The following is a 15,599-nucleotide window of genomic DNA, read 5'->3' as shown; positions in this document are numbered from 1 at the left end:
GTGAAAATGTTAAAACCGTACTGGCAGAACACATTTTTAATAGTAAAAGAGTTGTCCATTATTTAGGTCTTGGTAGAAAGTGGGAAAAATAGTTTACTTAGGAAGGATAATAAAATTATTTACAACAGAACTACATCCACGTATTTACAACAATGAGGTAAAGAGCATCAGATTTTCGAAACAACCTATAATTAATAGTGACTAGATAGAGATAGGCCTATATAACACAGTTTGTGTTCGTGATTTTGGCATTGAAGACAATCTATAACCATACGTACACACCTTCTTGACAGAGAGCAAATGTTCCCTTGTAAACTACGTGTGATCATACATATCAAGGCAGAGATTAATTGGCTATTGTATAATGTTTTTGTCAATAATATTATACAATGTGAATATGTTAAACAAAGTTGATGTTTGACACAGAAAACTGTCTATTTAAAGGAAGTAAACACTGTATAAAATATACTGTATATGCTAAATACCGTGTATGCTATATAGTTTGATTATAGACTTTTGGTGGCCACTGATCAGTAATGAATGGTGACAGTTAGAAAAACTGCACAAAATCGTACTACAGATCTCAAAAAGAGAGAAATAACAGTTAAAAAACAGTACATAATCACACATAAGCGTTGGGCAACTTTAGGTAATCAATGATTTGTAAGAGGTTGCAAAGGTTTCCTACAAGTTATCTTGAGGTATTCTTTGTTTTTGGCCTTCAAATCTACAACTCAATGTGTCTATCACTTAGGTTATATTATACTGTTGTATTATATGTTATTTGACTATTAAATATATGTTGGACTTAGATCATTTGGGGTAAAGAGTATACTGATATGGCATAACAATATTAAAATTGCTTTAAACGTCCTTCAGCACTCAATTTAAAACACAGCATCCCATGAACTGCCCTTCAGTAGGTAAATTGCGCTATTCCATAGAAAGTCTTGACAATACAGTTTAGGCGGAATACGAGGCAGGGAAGAGGGAAAAAACACACCATTAAACATGGTATGTTCAGATTGAGATGACCCCTGACCCTTGCACCCTGAGAGAACCCCCTCAGCAGTCAGAAAGGCAGGGCGACACAGTCAGGCTTGGATTAGGCTCCCTCATCTTTTCCTTGTTCCTGGCCTGCACCAGCCCAAACACCACCTCGGCCAGGGTGTGTCGGGCACCGGACCGCCTCTTGTTGAGTCTCTCTTTGCGGGTGTGGGAGTTCCTGCTCCGCATGCTGCCGATGAAGTAGGTGCGGACCTTCCCCTTGGACTCGCTCACCTGAAAGGACAGGCACACCGAGAGAGTTAGCCTCCCCTCGCCTGCAGATCCGATTTGTTTTCATTAGGTTTATAGTTATTACGTTTGGAAGGTCTAATCATGAGTAACTATTCAATTTACCATGGAGTCATATTAACAACGGTACGAACAAGAAAATAGTCGCTTGGATGTTATTTGATCCTTTTATCATTGCGTTTTTAATGTTCTGTGTGCTTGTCTTTTCCTGTTATTTTCACAGATGTGCCTTGCTACCTATGGAATTTCCCTTGTGGGACAACACTCATAAAAACGAAATTAACACTCGTAACACACATAAACTTGCACAGCACTGAAACGATGCATAAGCTCATTTAACCCCCCTCATTAATGATAATCAGTCGCACAAGGCATTGCTACTGTGAACATCCAAACTCATTTCCTCCAAGTTCTTCCCTCGCATTTTCACACTATCAACTCACCCCCTTGACGAAAATCTCCCCCCTCAGCTCCAGCACAAAGCCCCAGTCAGCCAGTAGTTTCTTGGTGGCCTCGGGCACTTGGATGCGGCCGTTCACCCCGGTGCTGTCCATGCGGCTGGCCAGGTTCACCGTGGTGCCCCAGATGTCGTACTGTGGCTTTGTGGCCCCGATGACCCCAGCAATCACCGGCCCATGGGCGATGCCTGGTCCAATCCGCAATGCAGCATATGGAGACAGGGTTCAACTTGAGGTCATGCGCTGAGGCAAGATGTTCATTTTTTGGGGGAAAATTGTAAGATGATGATGAAGGCAATATGTGTGTGTGTGTGTGTATGTGTGTCATCCACCACTTACCCACACGTAGCTGGAAGTTTTTGCGCGCGTTCCTGTTAATCTCCTTCAAGGTCTCCTGCATGGCTAGTGCGAATAGAACCAGCTCACTCAGGTGGTTCCATTCATACCTCCCCTATGAGTGAGTGTGTGTGTGTGTGTGTGTGTGTGTGTGTGTGTGTGTGTGTGTGTGTGTGTGTGTGTGTGTGTGTGTGTGCGTGTGTGTGTGTGTGTGTGTGTGTGTGCGTGTGCGTGTGTGTGTGTGTGTTGCAAGTGTACCAATGTGTTGTGAAACAAAAGAGAAAGACGAAAGTACGAAAGACGAAATATATGTAAATGTTTAGGTGACCTTCAATGACGAGTCAATGCATTATTTCACTGAAGGCTGGAGATCCCACCTGTTTGTCTGGCGCCAGACCAGAGGCAGCCATGTAACAGCTGCCGATGGTCTTTATCTTCTCCACATACTGGAAGTAGGACTCCTCCAGCAACTAGTCAGTAGACAAACACGAGTCATGCATTTGAACAAATGAAACGAACGAGAGCAAACAAAGATGTACTTAGAACATCAGGAAGGAAACCCCATTAATGTCTATAGATGAACGATGAGTGGAGAGGGAATGGTATATGTTGAATTAGCAACGAAGGGTATTTGTACTGAAATCAACACCTTATATGATCTCTAAATGTATCTCAGAACTGCCGCAATGAAGGCCTCTCTTTTACCACACACACACACACACACACACACACACACACACACACACACACACACACACACATTGATACACGGATGGCGAAGTCTAGCAATGCATGAGGCCATCGACCCTTGTTATAATCAGGGTCAGTTTGGTTTATCGTTGTCCGTGTCCCTCTATTGGTGATGTGACCCTGCAGTCAACCTGCTATGCAGCCCCACAGCCTGAACCACCTTCGGGGTTTGGCCCCAAGGCGGTTGTTCACCTCGTCAAAGCCAGCGATGATCTCGTTCAGCAGTCGCAGGCAGTCCACCCCTTCGTGCTTGATCTCTTTCTGCTCGTAGTAGTCGTCGAAGCCGGCAATGGAGGCGAACATCACGCCCACTTCATCGTAGGACTGGGAGTAGAGCTCCTGCACGGTCCAATTAAGACCCTTGACTGAGATACATCGTGTTTGAAGCCAGCTTGAATGAGGTGTATGGGTTGTAGCTCAATGGCAATGGGGAAGGGAAGGTCATGGTTGCAGTGTTGTTTGTGTACCTTGTCATTCTTGCCTCTCTCCAAAAAATGTTGGGCCACGTGTGCTGGTAAAATGTTGTGCAGCAAACACGCATTGTGTTCACGTAACTCCCTCATGTCCTCTACTTCCTGTTGGGCTTGCAGGCGCCACAGGAAGTCCAGCCTGGCCGTGGCCTCCCACTAGAGAATGTTGAGACACAAGAAGAAGAAGAAGAAGAAGAAGAAGAAGAAGAAGAAGAAGAAGAAGAAGAAAAAAGAAAAAGAAGAAGAAGAGACTTCAACTGTGGATATACTCACATGGTTCTAGCTGTTTTATGATATAACAGTGTCATAATCATTATCACCATCATCATCAATATCATCATATCATCATCATCATCATCATCATCATCATCATCATCATCATCATCATCATCATCATAAGTATATTAAGTTATATATTGAAAGTCTGTGACGTTTTTAGTAACAAAAAAAAGAGAATCTTGATCAATCAAAGCAAGTTTGAAACAGAATCCAACAATACCTGCCGTCCATTGTAGGAAATAGCGACCAGAAACATGGCCATGAGAAGAATTGAGATTCCTTTTCTCCGCAGGTAGCTAGACCTGTCATTTAGAAGAGTAGGCAAGGATGGAGGGTATAAAAGAAGTCAGAAGAAGTATTATGCTATATTTGTGATTATAAGAATTGTAAGAAAATTAACCTAGACTAAAATAAATAGTTTGTGTCTTGTCAGTTGGTACTCCATTTCAACTCAACCACTCTGTCAGTTCCACTGATGTTATTCCCAAAAGGGAATTATGTTATTCCAAAACACTTAAACTGAAACTTGATTGAAACCATCGGCTGCCACTGACCTGTGCAGTGTGTCTTGGCTGAGCATGTTGAAGGCCAGGTGAATTAGACAACAGTTTGCAGCCATAGCCAGCAGCAACACTGCCAGCTTCAGCTGGGAGTTGAGACGCAGGAATACTGCGCAGGTCACCATGGCGATCACCCCGCTCAACACGAAGAACTGTCCGGTCAGTCGAGCAGGAGGGAGGGAGGGAATGGGAGAAGAATCTAAATGAATATGAACTGTGTATTTTTTCAATTATTGAGGTCTGAATACCTTTTTGATTAATATATTGACGAGTTAAAGTTATACTTCACATATTCAAAATTGGACTTGAAACAAAGATCAACCCCCAAAAACAGCAATTGTACTCCTCATGTATTACTTTTATTTTTATTTTTTATGAAGTAGATTGTCTCAAAATAAACATTAGTTATTCAAAAATTAGAGATTATTTTATTGTGATAGGCAATTACAGTAGTAGTCCCAAAGACACATCCAAACAGGGTTCTGTTATTGTGCCTGAAGACTTACCTCTGGGTAAGTGCAAAGGCTAAGTGGTTGTTGGTTGGGGGAAGCAGGGCTGTTTCTGTCTGTGACCTCAGCCAATGCTGGCTCCTTATCCCTTACAATGCACCACATCTGAAATAACACACAAAACACTAGAAAACTCTACATCTTTTTATGTCAACTCCCTGACCTATCTCAAGTAACAAAATGCCTCCCTGTTTCAAATCGAGAATTCTCTTATAACATCTTTGCAAACTAAATTCCAACATTTGTGGGGCAGACCAACAAGCACGCCACACTCTCTCACCACCATGTCGAAGGAGGCCAGGCCAAAGTGGATGGCGATGGCGGCGAGCGTGAGCAGGTTGCGGGCGCTGTTGTTCTCGTGGATCCAGCAGCAGGCCTGCTGTAGGGCCCAGGGGGCCCGGTTGAACTCCTCGGCCAGGGCCAGCAGGAGCAGCAGGAGGTAGGCCAGCAGGAAGAGGGAGAACTGGAGAACGGCTGGGTACTGCCTGCACAGCAAAGGAGTAGGAGGTGGAGCATGGAGGAAAATAAATACAAACAAGATTCAATATGCAGGATGTTATTTACAAGCGAGCTACAAGTCAATATTTGGAGGGAAAAAAAGCACTGTGCTCCAGCCCTCCCTCTCCAAACACCGCCCAGCCTCAAAAAGCAAGGCTTGCTGAAAAAAATGAACCAGACTCTTTATTACACTGCTACAGAGTCTGAGCAATAAGCTAGATCCATGTAGTCTTAAAGCTACTGTCCACACGACAGAATGTGTTTTAGAGCCCTCTTCAAACAAAATAAATTGCATTCTGTGCCTTATCATTTTTAAATCTGCAATACATTACATTTCAACTAGCTCAGCTTTAAATGACCAAGACATAGCTGTAGTCAATGCTGATCGATCGTTATATCAATAATGTTATATTAACCCATAACTATTTATTCTACAAATTAAAAATGCTGGGCAGCGCATACCTCTGTCTTTGTTTACATGAATCTTACTATCGACACTCTCTCTCACCCTCCCACTCACACCACCCAGCCAGCCGAGCTACACTACTTTTTGTCACAGTTGTGCAGCATGCTAAATTGGAAGGGCTGAACCTTAAAGAGTGCGACTTTAATCATAATTTTACACACAAGGATGATTTTTTATATAAACGTTCACACACAAAGGGATGTTGTTTGGAAGTGTAGAGATAATGATAAGGGTACACTTTAATTTACTTCAACATAACTTAATATTCAGTAGTAATATTAAATATTATTGTTTACAGAGATGTTGTTTGAGCATAACGGCAATTCAAAGTGCTTAACAAGTATCGATACACACAAGAACAATGAATACGCTGATTGGTCAGTGCGGCTGTCTGTCTACCTGGGGGCGGGGATAAGGGCCTGGGCAGCCATGAGGAAGAGTAGCATGATGAAGGAGCAAACCAAGTTGGAGTTGAACATTTCATCTCTCATCTGGGAGAACTGGGGGGGAAGAACGAACATGAGCACTTATTGACAAAGACACAACTGAAACTCAAAGCACACAAAATATTCCCACCAAATGAACTTTTTTACAATTCAATTAATTGTTACCTAAATAGAACATTTCATACAAAAATAATAATAGTTCAAAAAAAATAAATAAAATAAAATAAAATAAATAAAATAAAGTAATTCATAATAATTAACAATCGTGAAAATGCCATAATGAAGCAATGAAACTCCATCACACTGGCTTCTCGTAGGCCCTCTCAGGCTGATCGATAAGTACAGAATGGAGCCCCCACCGATCTCTCCAACTCCCTCCTGTAGCCTTACTGCTAGTAAGGCTACAAAAATGAGGTTCATATCACACCCATCGATCTGCAAATAATTCTTTGTTCACAATCACCCGAAGTGTGTACAGTCGCATGGCATAGCCTGTTCACAGCTGGAATAGACAGAGACTCTCATTTTATAGCATTTAGCTCCATCACCCCAGTGCTTGTCTACACTGCCCAGCACTCTGCCCCCGGTGTCCAAGCCTGGTACTGCAGTGTTTTTCCCTGTCACATGACAGTCAACAGGAGTGGTATACCTCTATCTCTATGTAACAGCTCTGGCCTTACCTTGCTCTCGATGTGTGTGTCCTTGAAGACCAGCGTGAAGGGGGCGATGTGCTCCTGGTGCATGCGGTCGCCGCTTCGCACCTGGATGGCGTGCTGGATGCGCCTGTTGATCTCCTTTGCGGTGGACTGGCGCGGGTTGGGCAGCTGGGCCAGGGATCCATTGGTGAAGGAGGCCAGGATCTGGAGCGAGGGTTCAGAGGCCTTCATCATGGGTTCATGTCAGAACATTAGATCCAATTGCGTTGGATGATGGAATGAAACTTAATTCAAAAAAACAATATATTGAATTAACCGGGCCAATCCAAAGATTGACATGGAAAACATGTTATAGGGTAATCAAAGGGATACAAGCACTACCTTCCAAATTCATTTGTCAGTTATGGATGTCATGTTGCCTCTACTCTGTATATAAATGTATTTGAACTGACTTTGATCGATAAATCAAAGAGCTTCCCTCATATGTTCCCACAACAGCACTGCAACAAGTAAATATTTGACTGACAGGTAGTGTTACTCATTAATCAACACAGGAGCACAGTGGAAAAACAAACCCCATAATAAAGACAGTTGGACCTGAATCCATATTGAATAACTGAACACAATGCATGACTCTTTCCCATCGGCATGATGTCCTGCGCCTGCTACCTACACAGTTCATATCGGTGATGTTCCCAAAGGGCAGCTCAGGGTTCCACGTGCGGCTCGCCTTAGCGGTTCTGGTGCGCTCCGTTTGTTCGAGGGGGGTCCCATTTTCTTTAGGACAGACCAGGAAGGTGTCGATCTTGTGCTTACGAAGAAACTCGCTCCTGTCCGCTCCGTGTCCCAGCTCGGTCTGGTAGACCCCGTCCAGGCAGTCCAGCGTGGCCCGGGAGATGTGGATGCGTCTGGACGGGGGAGGGAGAGGAGCAGGGTGGAGGATGATGTGGTCGCATGAATAGCATGACAAAGCATACAAATACATGAACAAAACCTGGCATAAAATCACTCATTTAGTATCAGGTGGTTTTGGTGTCTAAAGCGACATACATTGGGGAATAGATACAAGAAACTCAGGAGAAAGTATTGGTTGGGTATCTTGCTAAAGGATGCCAAGGTGAGTCTGTGTAGATCAGGGAGGTTGAACTCCCTTAAGGTTGTGGTTCATAATAAACCAAATCTCGTATCCATCAGACACATTATGTTATAGCAGAATATCTTGGGGGCAAAGGGCCTGGGCCGGACTCCAAACACTGAGCGGGGCGGAATCACCTTCCAGAAGGCGATTTCTACATTGGTGTGTACATACATTTATTTATACCGTGGCCAGTACATAAGGGGGTGATTTGAAACCTTTACAGAAACCTTTGATAAGAATGTTGGTTTCCCTTCAGGAAAAAGTATTCTACTGTTGTACGCATTTGTGGCCACTGTTAGCCATGCGCATACAGATTGCTGCCTCCAGCAACATGATTGCTCAAAGCAAAATTAAGTGTCTGCTTAACTATAAGGGGCCTAGTGGCCTAGTTTAGCATCTAGAGTCCCCCCCAAGTTATTGTGGCAATTACAGTGTGGGAGTGTGTGTGAATGATGGCTCGTTCAGGCAGCCTCACCTAGCCTAAGTCAGACTGATCGGAGCCTGGGGCTGGGTAAGGCTGCCCACCCGTTGCGCATTGAGTAATAAACGTGCACAGGGTACAGCAGACATCACCACACACTCAGTGAGAGATCTCTTGCATGGCAACGTGGAGCACCAGGTCGTTTAACATTGTGCACAAACGTTCACACCAAAAGTGAACCTCACCCCCACCACCATGTGTCGTTGTCTGGGGGACCCCCGTTAAAGTCGCCTAGGGGGAGCCATCTAGGTGGCGGGCAGCACACGCAATGTTACACAGCCAGTGTAACGTGGCCTGGTGCTCCATGTTGCCATGCAGGAGATCTCACTCTGAGTGTGTGTGGTGATGGCTGGTTTAACCTGTGCACGTTGATCTCTCAATCCAAATGCCCCAGGTGTGCAGCAACACCCATTCCCAGAGTCCAATCAGTCTGACTGAGTGTAAGTCTGACACCCCACATACAACTATGAATATAAAAACTAATTATGCCGTTTTTTCTCCTCAGATTTTTGTATGCCTACTCTGATGTAGTTGTACGCAGGGCTGGAGTTGAGACTACCTTGCTGAAGTCCAAATCAACTCATTGGTGAATCAAGTCCGATCCAAGGCCGAGACCATTAACCTTTACAGCTGTGGTTGTCCTCAGCCACGCAATTTCAACCTGATGAACATTTGCTTCAAATAATTTAAATCCTCCACATAGTAAATGGAATCACTGAATGAAATATCACTACACTCAAACTATACTGCATAACATCAATCTACAGAACACAGCAATAGGAGTCATCTTTCACAGTGACCAACTTGTTACAGACACAAGGCCCGGCCCTCCGGTGCCTAACCCACCCAGGGATGCCTCCAGCCTCCAGCATGTTGGCGATGCCCACGTCCCAGGACCAGACGTCAAACTGCCACTTCTGCAGGCCCAGCACCCCGCACAGCACAGAGCCCGAGTGGATCCCGATCCGCATGTCCACGTCGTGGTTGAGCTGCTGCCTCACGAGCCTGAGCGGGAAAATTGAGGAATACTGTGTGTTGATTAAGAGACAAAGGGTGACGTCCCAACTTTTTAAATTTCCTTTAAGCATGTGTCTGAGGCGAAGTGTTACCAGGCTACAGAAATAAAGATAAGAGCCATCAGCAGCTAAGAAAGATGCTAAGAGATGATGTTTAATTTGTTATCTTTACAACACTATTGCTAACCATCGCTTCGGCAAATAGATAGACATGCACAGACGATTCAGATCCTGTTCTTTCATATGTTCAAGACAAATTAGGTGTAGTTATAAGAGTATGACCATGACTTCTCGACATGGTTCTGGATGTAGCCGATGGGAGAGGGCCTTACCGGATGGTGCTGATCATGGCCAGGCCCATTTCCACGCAGTAGCGGGCGTGGCCACGCTGGGGCTCAGGCACCCCGGACACACAGTAGTAACAGTCTCCCAGGATCTTTATCCTCATACAATGGTTTTCCTGTTCAAAAATACAAAGAAACCAGCAAAGTATTGATAAGGCTGATCTGGTGAGGCCTAAATGTAATTTTTAATTAGTTGAAATGAACTGATTACATTTGAGTGCGGTATCTAATAGGAAACCATTTTCTTATGTTGAAGTTCTCTCTTTCTTTTTATAAACATATTTAAGCATGCCTTAAATTTACTGGATTTCCGATGGCCCATATTTTTTTAGATCCTTATTTTATAATCATATTATAAGCTTGTTGCCCGCTTAATTAAAAAGGAACTCAACTGGTCTTCCCATAACTAAGCTATGCAACCCAATGTAAAGAGCCGCATCCATACCTCTGCCAGCCGATCGAAGCGGCCAAACAGTTCATTGAGTACTTTGACCAGCTCCTGAGCAGAGAGGTTCATGGATAACAGGGTGAAGCCCTTGATATCAGCAAAAAGGATACTGCGGAGAACAGAGATTTCATTAATGTGAGTGTGTGTGTGTGTCTGTGTGTATGTGCGTGTGTGTAATTGTGCGTGTGTGTGTTTGTGGGTTTTTGGCTGAATGTGCGTGTATTCACAGAGAGAGAGAGAGAGAGAGAGAGAGAGAGAGAGAGAGAGAGAGAGAGAGAGAGAGAGAGAGAGAGAGAGAGAGAGAGAGAGAGACAGAGAGAGAGGAAGAGAGAAAAATAATGTGCATGCGTGTTTGTATGTGTGTGTTTATGCACATGTGCGTACAGTGTTATGAGTAAGTGTTTGTGCACGTGTGTGTCCATCAGTGTGTATAACCGTGTGCTACTGTGTGCTACTGTGTGTGCGTGTTTGTGCATGTGTGTGTGGCCGTTTGTGCGTGTGTGTAAATATACCTGACATCTTTGTACTGGTGGATATAGATCTTGTGAAATTCCTGTGTACTGAGCTCATCCCCTAAAGTGCTCATATCAGCTATCATCTCCAAGGCAACAAAGGAAGGCAGGATGGACAGCACCAGACGCTCCTGGTTCAGATCAGACAGAACATGTGAGTGAATCACTGAATCACACAATCTATCTGGGGCAGGAAAGTCAAAGAAATGGATGGCAAGAATACATTGGCCATAAATACTAAACCAATACAAAATGCAAAGATGGTTATTCAAATTCCACAACAATGCGACTGAATGTCCAAGTCGGTAAGTGATAGATAATCATGGACCTATCTTATTAGGGTAGGTCCCCCAGGCGGGCCTCCCACCTACCTGTCTCTGGTTCTCTATCTCCAGTTTGAGGCGGCCCTCGATGCAACGACGGGTCTCAAGAAAAACCTGCCGTTGGGAACGGTCTGTCAGATAGTGGATGAATAAGCCTGCTGTGTTCATCCCAAAGTAAAGCAGGCCTTTGGCAAACACCTGTGTGGGATAACAATAAAACACAGTCGCTAATACATAACAGTACTCCTCCGTCTGAATGATGAACAACTGATCTAGATGGGATCCAAAGTTCAATTTCTGTATGTCACCAGAGTAAATCTGTGTGCAGACCTTTTGCCTTATGATCACCTGCTGCAGGAGGGATTCTAAAGTCTCAGTTATGGTTCCATGTCGACGCAACGCAATGACCACGCCGACGCTTCGACGCAGTCGTGAACCTGATTTGGTTCTGCGTCAGGTTTTAGTGAGCGGACCAATCACAGCCCTTGCTGCTGCGGCGCCTCGACGCAAGGTTAACATTTTCTGGGAGGCTCCCGTCAGGCCGGGAGGCCCTTGGACGTAATGGTTCTGTAGACCCCCTTGCGTTGCGTCAACGGGGAACCATAACGAAGCCTTCAGAGTAGAGGTAGAACTAAATCAAAAGACGACACGGACCACCACTGTCCCTCCAGAGGACCCCCACCTGTCTCAGAAGCAGGGCGTCGTGGTAGCAGTGCACCGCCTCCGCCCCCAGGTGCAGTGCCGACGTCAGGGCGCCGGCGCACATGGCCCACAGCAGGGGCAGCGGCAGCAGCGTGTACGTGGCGAACAGCGTGAAGAGCACGTACCCCGAGGGGTCCCGCTCCAGCCCGTACCCCAGCCCCCCCAGCCCCTGCGTGGTCTGGGACAGCCAGCTGGCCAGGCCGGCGTAACGGAGCCACCGTGGCGATATGGAGGCCTTGCAGGTCATCACCGCCACACACAGGGTCACGGCGAGCGCCATGAAGAGGGCCGTGAGCCACCCGCGCAGGTGGTCCGGCACGGCCTCCGGCGCCAGCGCCAGGTACAGCACCAGGATGTGGAGCTTGGCCACGGCGTCGATGACGTTGGCGACGGCCAGCGAGCTGCGGCGCTGGTGGGACAGGTGCTGCTGGTACAGCTTCTCCAGGTCCCCGGACTTGAAGGTGTGCCTCAGGGTCGGGATGAAGACGCCGCGCACCGCGTGGCCCCAGCGCACGAAGAAGTCTGCGTCGCTGACGTAGCCGCCCGCCAGCGGGCTGGCGTGCGGGCTGGAGGAGCTCTGGGGGACGGGGAACACGCGGACCGCGGAGGAGCGCCGCTTGGAGCCGCGCGAGGCCTTGTCGCGGATCTGCCGGTTGATGGCCTCGATGTAGGCGTCGGTCACGAACATCTTGGGCGCGGGCTCCACGCCCACCTGCAGAGCGGAGCACGTGCTCACTAACGGCCTCAGACGGGGCGACAGTCCAATGACGTTTTCAAAAGCAGCTACATGAACTGGAACACTTTCTCGAGAATACAACGCGCCCATCCGGGGTGCAATCCGTTCAGGGATTTTTTCTTTTTAAATGGTTTTATTCAGATCTTTCCAAATATATAGCTACTATATATTTACTACTATAGCTATAACAATGAGCCACTAGAGGCTGCTCATTGGAAAACATGTGAGTGCGGTGTTTAAGCTGTAGAGTCATACATTTACAAATCGGACACACCAAACAGGAATCACAGGGCTCTTGATATTTTCCCTAAAATGGTTTAAAGTGAGGTCTGCGGCTGTCCATCTATTTATGTGAGGTTGTTGTTTGTTGTTGTTTTTATTTACCTGGACATTAAGCTCCTTCTGGATGATGATGTGTTTCACAGCTTTTTGCCACATCATCTTTTTCCGCCGAAGCCCTGGGGACAGCGGGATGATATGGCAGGTCGGCTCGCAAAGCTCCATGGGGGAGACCATCGTAGTCTCTGCAAAGGTCACCATGATGATGACCTTTAGCTGACCCTTCAATGCTGTAGGTCTTAGCTCAGAAGATCAAAGTAGGCTGAGAAGAAAAAGGGGAGACATTATCATTGTACGTAGCATACCAACATAGGTACAATATATCGTATATTAATACATTTGCTAAATTAACACCCTAAAAGACATGGCATTATACAGCAGTTCTTTATGTTTTTTTGCAATTGACAAGCTATGTAGCAGAGTGCACAACGTATTACAGATTAGGTTAACGAAAAGGACCATTAAAGAGGAAAGAACATTAATGATGAACATACATGGAGTTCATTTTTTAAATGCTTTGATGTTATTTATATGGATCTTTTTTACCCTTATACCTCAACTCTATACAACTCTATTTTCAACTCTATACATAAATCCTGTCCCCAACACTGGCCTAAATAATAACAATACATAGCGGTGAAAAGAAAATGTAATTGTAGAACTTGTACATGTCAGTGTATCTGTGGGCTGATCCACATGCCTACTGCCTACACAACAAGCCTTAGGGGGCTTTTGCTTGCAACTGAGCGGGTTGCAGGTCAACCCCTGAGCTGCCTAATTCTCAGAGATAAACTTTCTGGCCTTCTGGCTGTATTAACGTTGGCCCTTTCAACAACCCCCCCCCCGCTCCCCCCTGACACACACTCATGTACTCCACTGTCCCACGACTAGTACATTATGTGTTCACAAATGCACAACCAAGTTTAAGTTTAAAGTGAATAATGGAAAGTCATCCACACATGTTCCCACGTTTGACCAGCCATGGTGATCAGGAGAATAGCTGCTGGTATTTGTTCTGCCTTGGCTAGTGAGTGCACTTGGAGTATCTAAATAGTTGTATTTAGATGTTGATGATGACTCAAAGTTCTTGACAGACTTGCTGTTAGTTGTCTATTTGATGCAAGGCAGATGGCTAACTACCGCAACATAAACCTATTAGATGTAAAGATGTATTCGCAACAGATGAGCAAGTCAGCTATTCGCAATGTATTGTCCTTGCACAATCAAAAAAAGGGCCATGAAACATGGGATCAACCAAATTGAATAATTGATGGAGCATAAAATAACATTGATTACAATAAAATATCCTCATGCTGTCATATATTGTAGCTGCAAGAGACAAGAAACAATAACAAAAACAAACCTGCATTCTGTACACCACGTGTTTCCACTGCTTATTTCCGAATGCCAGATGAAATAGTGGATATCTATCTGGAAAAGTAACCTGTGCATAATCCACTTCTCCTGAATCCCCTTCAGGAAGAATAAGATACATTTATTGTGGAGAGTTGTAGTTAACCACCTGCGGCAGTTGGGAGCAACTCATAAGGTCATGTCAAGGGATTGCTACAAAGAAGAGCTTCAGAAAGGAGTGGTCCAAAGAGGATTACCTATAGTCAGCAGCCACTGTCACTCTCCTGCTAACCCATCCCTCTCTCTCCCCCTCTCTCTCTCTCTCTCTCTCTCTCTCTCTCTCACGCCTTGCCAACCGTTCAACCTGTATCTATATTGTCGTTTATTGCTGAGTTTGTTGTGCTCACATCCCATCAGATCATGCGTATCTTTGTTAACGGCTGTTGTTGAACAAATGCACTGTATTAGCCTACAGTGTGCGCTCTGATGCAAGCGGCAAATTGCACATTTAATTGGGACTCAATAGGGATTTGCGTATCGATTTGATAACGGTTTCTGTCGCCTTGTAACACAGAGAAACGAGGTGCTCCACACACCACGGCTGGTCGTACAGATTTGCAATGTTTTTGCAATGTGTATGTAAGTAAGTAGATCAAGACCAACTCCACACACAAACGCAAAGAAAAACAAACACACACACACACAGAAAAACACACACACAGAAAAACAAACACACACAGACAAACATACACACACACACACACACACACACACACACACACACACACACAGAAACACACACTCACTCACTCACTCACTCACTCACTCACTCACTCACACACATAAAAAAAAACTCTCTCTCTCTCTCTCTCTCCCTCCCTCTTTCCCTCCCTCCCTCCCTCCCTCTCTCTCTCTCCCTCTCTCCCTCTCTCTCTTGCCAAAGCATTTGACAAACATAACAAGACCAAGAAAAATTACAAATACAATTAGGATAATATAAAATTCACAACATAAACAATGAATACATTACAAATACCAAATTAGTTAATATAGTCAAAAATCGTTAGCTCTCTCACTCCATCGCTTTCTTTCTTTCTCTATCCCCTCTCTCTCTATTTCTTTCTCTCTGTCAGTCTGTCTATCTGTCTCTCTCTCTATATACATCTATATTTATATCTTTATTCATATTTATATATATGGCCTAGCTTATGAGTTAGAAATGTCTAAGAGTACATTTTATTTGGTCAATTAATACTAAGGGCTTTAAGTCCTTATTGTTATATTTAATGGGAGTTGATCAATGTATGGACCAATAAGGACCATTAAGTGGCAGTAATGATAATATACTGAAGGAAACTCATCTACAAAACGGTTACATTTTAAGGGGCTTCATCCATATGGTTCAGGACGAGTCACATGGTTAGGTAGTGCAAATTACTGGAAGAGGGAAGGAAACTTGGATAATATATTTACACTGGTCCAC

General features: G+C 44.9%; 1 protein-coding gene across 3 annotated transcripts; it reads right to left on the bottom strand.

Moving 5' to 3' along the window:
• Positions 1 to 21: 21 nt before the first annotated feature.
• On the bottom strand, positions 22 to 14,390 carry si:dkey-206f10.1 (adenylate cyclase type 8). Of its 3 annotated transcripts, XM_060042008.1 has the most exons (21): positions 14,127 to 14,387; positions 12,809 to 13,025; positions 11,669 to 12,400; positions 11,035 to 11,184; positions 10,664 to 10,794; positions 10,149 to 10,260; positions 9,692 to 9,819; positions 9,190 to 9,348; positions 7,398 to 7,632; positions 6,749 to 6,928; positions 6,022 to 6,122; positions 4,942 to 5,143; positions 4,656 to 4,763; positions 4,144 to 4,301; positions 3,810 to 3,891; positions 3,308 to 3,466; positions 3,033 to 3,179; positions 2,468 to 2,560; positions 2,094 to 2,205; positions 1,740 to 1,942; positions 22 to 1,281 (listed from the first exon to the last, which is right to left on the bottom strand). In XM_060042008.1, exons 2-21 carry the CDS (start codon positions 12,962 to 12,964, stop codon positions 1,066 to 1,068), a joined length of 3,564 nt encoding a protein of 1,187 aa, XP_059897991.1. In that variant the 5' UTR covers positions 12,965 to 13,025; positions 14,127 to 14,387; the 3' UTR covers positions 22 to 1,065. The 3 variants fall into 3 exon arrangements, 2 of the variants coding, with proteins under 2 accessions (XP_059897991.1, XP_059897990.1); XM_060042007.1 differs by lacking the exons at positions 22 to 1,281; positions 1,740 to 1,942; positions 2,094 to 2,205 and having other exon boundaries at positions 2,209 to 2,560; positions 4,939 to 5,143; positions 14,127 to 14,386; XR_009523778.1 differs by lacking the exons at positions 22 to 1,281; positions 1,740 to 1,942; positions 2,094 to 2,205 and having other exon boundaries at positions 2,428 to 2,560; positions 3,033 to 3,205; positions 4,939 to 5,143; positions 14,127 to 14,390.
• Between the last annotated feature and the right edge of the window lie 1,209 nt (positions 14,391 to 15,599).

The sequence above is a fragment of the Gadus macrocephalus genome, chromosome 21 (genome assembly GCF_031168955.1).
Source record: "Gadus macrocephalus chromosome 21, ASM3116895v1".
In the NCBI taxonomy this organism is placed as follows: domain Eukaryota; kingdom Metazoa; phylum Chordata; class Actinopteri; order Gadiformes; family Gadidae; genus Gadus; species Gadus macrocephalus.
The sequence above is the reverse complement of the archived record's forward strand: the minus strand, read 5'-3'. Positions and strand labels throughout refer to the sequence as shown.

Coding starts and splice junctions, on each gene's coding strand:
- si:dkey-206f10.1 (XM_060042008.1), bottom strand. CDS start 12,964: ATGGTGACCTTTGCAGAGACTACGATGGTCTCCCCCATGGAGCTTTGC. Junction 9,349..9,691: donor GCCATGATCAGCACCATCCG/GTAAGGCCCTCT, acceptor TTTCCCGCTCAG/GCTCGTGAGGCAGCAGCTCA. Junction 5,144..6,021: donor GCCCTTATCCCCGCCCCCAG/GTAGACAGACAG, acceptor TTTGCTGTGCAG/GCAGTACCCAGCCGTTCTCC.